The sequence below is a fragment of the Eriocheir sinensis genome, chromosome 30, assembly GCF_024679095.1.
Source record: "Eriocheir sinensis breed Jianghai 21 chromosome 30, ASM2467909v1, whole genome shotgun sequence".
Lineage (NCBI taxonomy): Eukaryota > Metazoa > Arthropoda > Malacostraca > Decapoda > Varunidae > Eriocheir > Eriocheir sinensis.
Genome location: NC_066538.1, coordinates 18,215,190 through 18,222,689, shown reverse-complemented (window position 1 = coordinate 18,222,689; position 7,500 = coordinate 18,215,190). Strand labels below are relative to the sequence as shown.

The following is a 7,500-nucleotide window of genomic DNA, read 5'->3' as shown; positions in this document are numbered from 1 at the left end:
AGGAGAAGGAATAGAAGATGTAGAAGAAGAAAAAGAAGAAAAAGAAGAAGAAAAAGAAGAAGTAGAAGAAGAAGAACGCATAACCAAAATACTATAAACTACACTTCCTCTTCCTCCTCCTCCTCCTCCTCCTCCTCCTCCTTTTCCTCTGTCTGCCTCTTTGTCACGTGCGAGGAGGAGGAGGAGGAGGAGGAGGAGTTGCGTCTCATTGTAGGATTGGTTGCCATGGAAACGGCTTCTTGCATTCCTCTGTGTGTGTGTGTGTGTGTGTGTGTGTGTGTGTGTGCGTGTGTGTGTGTGTGTGTGTGTGTGTGTGTGTGTATTTTCCGATCAGACATACGCCCAAAGGAATAGATTGGATAGTGGAGTGTGTGTGTGTGTGTGTGTGTGTGTGTGTGTGTGTGTGTGTGTGTGTGTGTTTCTAGGTAAGGTTTAATAAAATTTCTACTTATGTTCTTTAATTCCAAGATGCTACGATTATTTTTTTTCATTATTTTTTATTATTTATCATTATTATTTTACTTATTTTTATTTGTATCTATTTTCTTCGTTTATATTTTCCATTATTTTTCTTTTCGCTCTTTTTACTTATCTTCTTTTATTTCCTTTCTTCTTTTCCTTCTTTTCATTTTCCTTTCCTTCCATCCTTCGTTTCTTGTTCTCTCTCTTTCTACTTGCTTTCTTTCCTTCCTTCCTTTCTTCCTTTTTATATTCCCTCCCTTCCATCTTACTTTCCATCCATCCTTTCTTTCTCTCCTTCTTCTTCCCTTTCATTTCATTTCTTTTCCTTCTCCTTTCCTTTTCTTTTCTTTTTCTTTCCTTTCTATCCATTCTCTTCTTCCATCTTACTTACCTTCCTATCTATCTTTCTTTCCTTTCCTTCCATTTCTTCTTTCCTTCTTTCTTTCAATCCATCTCTTATTTTCCCTGCTTTCTTTTCTTCCTTCCCTTTCTTCTTCCCTCCCTTCTTTCATTTCCTCCTTTCCCTCCAACTTCCCTTTCTCCCCATTCCCTTTCTTCCCTTCCTTTCTCTTTCTCCTTCTATCTATTTTCTTTCTATTTATTTTTCATCTTTCCTCTACGTTCTTCTCTTCTTTCCATCTTCCTTCGCGCCTGTCCTTCCTTTCTTTCGTCCTTCCTTCTTTACTGTCCTCTCATCCTTCTCTCCTTCCATCATCCTATTCTTCTATCCATCCATTCGTCCTGCTTTTGCACTCTCGTTTATTCCCTTCCTTCTATTTCTTCCTTCGTTCCATCTTACTTCCCTTTCTTTCCTTCCTTCCTTCCTTTCTTCCTCCTTCCCTTCCTCTCTTCGATCATAAATTCCCTCTGTTACCTTAGCTACAAATCGCTCAATCAATTCCATTTTCCTATATCACTATGGCTTAGAATCACTCGTTTTCTCTCCCTCTTTGAATAACCTCCTTAGTGTTCCTTTCTTTTGATATTAATACCCAACAAACGTAAGGAACTCCAATATTCGAAAAGACTGTCATCTACGCTTTTGTGTAAGGAAATATCAAGTTAAGCGTCTTTTACGTGAGTCAGACGTTATATATTTTTTTCTGTCTCCCTTCTTTTAATTTCTTCCTTCCTTCCTTCTTTCCTTATTTTCCATCATTCTTTCGTTTCCTTCCATTCATCTATACTTTTCTCCATCCACGCTTTAGTGCCAGTAATATCGTGACCTATTTTTTGTTTACGTTAGTCTGGCTTTATTTCTCTTGTTTTCTCTCTTATTTCCTTTTTTCATATCTATTTCCTTTCCTTCCATTCTTCTATTATTTTTCCTATCCACGGTTTACTGAAAAAAATATCTAGTTAACCTTCTTTTACACCAGTCTTCCTTCAAACCACTCTTATTTCCCCTTTTTCCATCCTTCTTTCCTTATTTTCCATTCCTCTTTCCTTTCCTTCCCTTCATCTTTCCTTTTATCTCATCCACGCCGTAGTTTAAAAAAAGAAAATCAAGTTGACCCTCTCTTTACACGGGTCTCCCATCCAATCACTCGTTTTCTCTCTCAGCTCCTTACCTGCCCCGTGCTGCCACCTGGCCGGAGGTACGTCAGGCAGCACAGGTGAGCCGCGGAGGGTGGGACGGAGGGAGAGAAGGAGGGAAGGGAGGGAGGAAGGGACGGAGGGAGAGCAGCGTTACCAAGGTCATAATTCTCCCTCGGCAAAGACTCACTGGGAGAAGTTTTATGGAGAGAAGAGAGAAGAAAGAGAGGAGGGAGGAGGGAGGAGGAAAGTAGAGTGGTGAGAGAGAAGGGGGACGAAAGTTGGAGGAGGAGGAGAAATGAGAAGAGAAGAAGGTGGAAGAGGAAGTGAAGAACGAAGAGGAATTCCCATTATCTCGTACTCGCCATATATATAAGTACGACCTCAGCCCGTTGTGGCGCAGGCGAATTTTCTTTATAGTGTCTGCCGTGATGCGAGAACCATGCTGGCCCAGGTGTTCCTCTTGACCGAAGTCGCTGAAGTTAGGGTTGACTGAAGATCTGGGCAGCACTCGGCGATGGCATGAAAAATCAGCGTGTTTTCGGTGGGACTCGAACCTAGGACCACGGGCTCACCACGCAGGCACACTGACCACTCGACCACCGCCTCCTAGAACATTCAAATATCGATGCTTTTCCGCGACTCAAAAGCATTACAGACCCTCTAAAGCTCATATGGGTATCGTATAATAAAGATAGTCATCGTACATCTGGAAACACACCTAGCGAGGGAGGGAGAGAGAGAGACTGAGAGCGAGTCAGTGTGTGTTGACCTCTTGTGGGGCGATGACGGGCCGGGACAGTCGCTCGTGTGTCTGTGTGTGCTAGAAGTGTTAAAGTGCTGTGTTAGTGTCTTATTCCTCGACTATATTCCCTTGAAGGACTGGACGCGACTCTCATGGCGGCCTGGACTACGAAAGGTGTGTATGTGTGCGCGTGTGTGTGTGTGCGTGGGATGGGAGGGTTACCTGAGTGAGTTTGGACAGGTAAGGGAGGAGGAGGAGGAGGTGGGGGTGGCGGCGGCGGCGGCGGTGGTGGCGGGCAGGTGGTTGTGTGTGTGTGTGTGTGTGTGTGTGTAAGAGGAGGAAAGGAAGGAAGAGGTGAGAGAATAGAAGGAAGAAGAGAAGAAAACTGTGATAGAGAGAAGTTGGAAGAGGAGCAGGAGGAGGAAGTGAAGGAAGAAGGAACTGTAAGAGAGGAGGAATGAGAGGAAGGAGAAACGAAAAGAGGAGGAAAAAGTGAAGAGAGGAAATGTTTGGAAGAAGAGAAGGGAAAGAAGAGAGAAGTGAGATAAAGAGGAGATGAGAGAGAAGGAGGCGGAGGAGATGATTGGGAGAGAGAAATAGAGGAAAAGGAGGAGATGAAGATGATTACAAAGGGAAATAAAAGTAGAAAGAAGAAAAGGAAGATGAAGAGAAGGAAGATGATAAGTAAATACGTATAGTAGAATAAGGAAGGAGAGAAAGAAAACGACTGCACTACGAGATGAATATAAGAAAGAAGAATAAGAGAAGAAGAGAAAGAAAACGAAGAGAAGAGAGAGAATGGAGAACATGAGTAAAGGAAAAAGTTAGCTTGTGTAAGATTAGGTAAGAAGAAGGAGGAGGAAGAAGACGAGAAGGGAGAAGATTAGTTAAGGAAGATAGAGTTAGCACGTGTTAGATTAGTTAAGGAAGAGGAGGAGGAGGAGGAAGAAGAGGAGGAGGAGGAGGAAGAAGAGGAGGAGGAGGATAGTTGAAGACGACTGCGAGGTGAATAAGAGGAAGAAGAAAGAGAGAGAAACAGGAAAAAAATAGGCAAGTTGAAGTTAAAAGATAGATTGATATAGTAAGCACGTGTATTAGATTAGGAAGAGGAGGAGGAGGTCACCTGATAAGGCCTTAATGTGGCATGTCCTGAGCCTCAAAGGTATCCATGAAAATCAGGTTACGTTATGTCGGACGGAAATACGGAAGAATGTTGACAAGGAGTGGAATGAGAAAAAAAATAAAGAAAAGAAGAAAAAAATACCAGGATTCAAGTAGGAAAATTTTGCGTGCGAATGGAAAGGATTATCTGTTGACAGGTGTGTGTGTGTGAGAGAGAGAGAGAGAGAGAGAGAGAGAGAGAGAGAGAGAGAGAGAGAGAGAAGGCAAGAATGAAATGAATAGAGAGAGAAGGAAAAAAGAATGGAGAGAGAGAGAGAGAGAGAGAGAGAGAGAGAGAGAGAGAGAGAGAGAGAGAGAGAGAGAGAGAGAGAGAGAGAGAGAGAGATAAGAGGTTACTTTCCTATTATTCCGGTATGATTCATGTTCTGTTGACGTTCTGGGTGTGGAAGGTGAACGTGAGTGAGTCAGCCTGCCCGTGTGTGTGGGGGGGGGGAGGGGGGGGGCAGGGCACAACACACGGATGCAGGGACAACAAAAGGCTATCCACTCAGCGCGTCACAATCAGGCCCCCACTTACACAACTCTCTCTGTCAGACTTCACTATCGCACTGATTAGGAAGGCGTGTTAGCAGCCAAGCGTGGGTGGCAGATTTGACCCAATGCTGTTTTTACTTCCTCCGATAAACACTGCCCCCATAGAGAAGTGAAGAGTGGCCAAACGAGAGGTCAGTTTAGGGTGAAGGGTCTTGATTCTCCTTCCCAGGCAGCGTTCAAGTCGTAGGCATTAGGAAATACAGACGATGGGAGGCTGTCCATGAGTTTACCAGCGGAAGGGATGAAAGAATGGCGATGCTGCATGGTTAACTTTTGCAGAAGGGATTTGGACAATATAGGGATGAAAGAACGAAGATGCTGGTTAACTCTTGCAGAAGGGATTTGGACAGTATAGGGATGAAAGAATGACGATGCTGGTTAACTCTTGCAGAAGGGATTTTGACAGTATAGGGATGAAAGAATGAGGATGCTGGTTAACTCTTGCAGAATGGATTTGAACAGTATAGGGATGAAAGAATGAAGATGCTGGTTAACTCTTGCAGAAGGGGGTTGGACAGTATAGGGATGAAAGAATGAAGATGCTGGTTAACTCTTGCAGAAGTGATTTGGACAATATAGGAATGAAAGAATGAAGATGCTGGTTAACTTTTGCATAAAGGATTTGGACAGTATAAGGGTGAAAGAACGAAGATGCTGGTTAACTCTTGCATAAGGGATTTTGACAGTATAGGGATGAGCAAGAGTAGAATGTCGTATGCGTAGACATGTTTCCCGCGTCCACAAGATATTCTAAACATCTTTTGATATTTTTATGTGTAGACGCAACGTACCTAGAATGTGAAGGAATTCGTGATATTGAAGAAAACATTGAAGTTATCCTACTCCCAATATAATCTAACCCCACCTCACAATTCTATCCATGAATTTATCCAACCTCATCTTGAATGCATCTATGGTATTGGCATTCACCACATGACTGCCAGGCCTGTTCCACTCATCCACGATTGTGCTGGTCAACCAATGAAAATAGTGTAAATACCGGTAAAGCCTATGTGTGTTGATTCACAGACCCCAATGCTACGTGTCCTTCCCGACTTTTACAACCAAACCCCTTTTAACATCCCCTTATCAAAGCCCTTCGTCCATTTATAAGCTTCAATTAAGTCTCCTCTGTCTGTGCTATTATTATTATTATTATTATTATTATTATTATTATTATTATTATTATTGTTATTGTTTTGGATGTTTGAAGTAGTTTAAGATGTTTTGAGAGAGAGAGAGAGAGAGAGAGAGAGAGAGAGAGAGAGAGAGAGAGAGAGAGAGAGAGAGAGAGAGAGAGAGAGAGAGAGAGAGAGAGAGAGAGAGAGAGAGAGAGAGAGAGAGAGAGAGAGAAAGAGGAGGAGAAAGAAGTAGAAATATCAAATGAAGAAAACGAAAGACAAAAAAAAAGATGAACAAAAGAGGAGAGGAAGGAGGAGACAATAAAAGGAAGGAAGAACGCAATTAGGAAGCAGGTGAGAGGAAATAGCGAGAGAGAGAGAGAGAGAGAGAGAGAGAGAGAGAGAGAGAGAGAGAGAGAGAGAGAGAGAGAGAGAGAGAGAGAGAGAGAGGGGTATACAACTCAATATGGCTGATCTGTTTCCTATAACCTTACCCTTTCTCCTCCTCCTCCTCCTCCTCCTCCTCCTCCTCCTCCTCCTCCTCCTCCTTCATCTTTCTTCTTCCTCTCTTTTTCTTCTTTCTCCTTTCCTGTGTTTTTTTCGTTCTTTTCCTCCTCTTCCTCCTCCTCCTCTTCTTCTTTCTCCTTTCCTGTGTTTTTTTTCGTTCTTTTCCTCCTCCTCCTCCTCTTCTTCTTTCTCCTTTTTCCTTCCTCTCCTATATTTTTTTTGTTTTTCTTCCTCCTTTTTCCATTTTTCTTTTTCTTGTTCTTAATCTTTTGTATTCTTTTTCTTTTTCTTCTCTCTTCCTTCTTTTCTTCATTATCTTTTTTTTTTGTTCTTGTTTTTTCATCATCATCTTCTTCTTCTTCTTCTTCTTCTTCTTCTTCTTCTTCTTCTTCCTCTCAAACATAAAAATCTTCATTATATTGTTTAACTTTACCCTCACCTGCATCTGTCTTCCTCCTCCTCCTCCTCCTCCTCCTTCTCCTCCGTTATTCTCCACCACGTCTCGACCAACCGTCACTCTCTCTCTCTCTCTCTCTCTCCTAATAAGGTTGAACCATTGTATTTTGCATTAGAGAGAGAGAGAGAGAGAGAGAGAGAGAGAGAGAGAGAGAGAGAGAGAGAGAGAGAGAGAGAGAGAGAGAACGAATTATTACCAAGAAAAAAATAACGAAAGAAATGAATGTGGAGAAAGAGAGAGAGAAAGGAAAAAGAAGAAGGAGAATGAAGATGATGAAAGCGAAAACAAAACTAACGTAATAAATTGAAATAATAGAAAATAAGAAAGAACGTAAAAGATTGCAAGCACAGAACAGAGCGTAAGGTAATATAACGTAGTAGATAACTGGTAATGAATGGTATATAGAGTAAGGGTGAGATATGTGCATACGTATTGTAGGTTAGTGTGGTTCATATGTAAGGTGTGAGCTCTGTATGGCAACACTGAGACAGACAGGTAGGTGAGTGGGCAGGGCAGGTGAAGGGAAGGTGAGGTGAGGTGAGGGTGGTGTGTGTGTGTGTGTGTGTGTGTGTGTGTGTGTGTGTGTGTGTGTGTGTGTGTGTGTGTGTGTGTGTGTGTGTGTGTGTGTGTGAGGTGAAAAAAAAGGAATGAAAAAAATATAGAGGTTAAGAAAAGAAAAAAAGTAAAGTTAAGAGGAAGAGGAGAGTGTGTGTGTGTGTGTGTGTGTGTGTGTGTGTGTGTGTGTGAGGTGAAAGAAGGAATGAAAAATATAGAGGTTAAGAAAAGAAAAAAAGTAAAGTTAAGATGAGGAGGAGAGCAGAGTGAGAGTGTGTGTGTGTGTGTGTGTGTATGTGTGTGTGTGTGTGTGTGTGTGTGTGTGAGGTGAAAAGAAGGAATGAAAAAAATATAGAGGTTAAGAAAAGAAAAAATGTAAAGTTAAGAGGAAGAGGAGAGCA

At 42.2% G+C, this 7,500-nt stretch overlaps 1 protein-coding gene across 2 annotated transcripts in view; it reads left to right on the top strand.

The window, feature by feature from the left end:
- The first annotated feature begins 2,751 nt into the window (after nucleotides 1-2,751).
- LOC127005698 (protein crumbs-like) overlaps nucleotides 2,752-7,500 on the top strand; it is a 107,434-nt gene continuing 102,685 nt past the window's right edge. For both annotated transcript variants that reach the window (XM_050874815.1, XM_050874813.1), the window contains exon 1: nucleotides 2,752-2,917. In XM_050874815.1, the coding sequence (XP_050730772.1) occupies nucleotides 2,896-2,917 (22 nt within the window). In that variant the 5' untranslated portion in view covers nucleotides 2,752-2,895. The remainder of the gene's footprint in view (nucleotides 2,918-7,500) is intronic.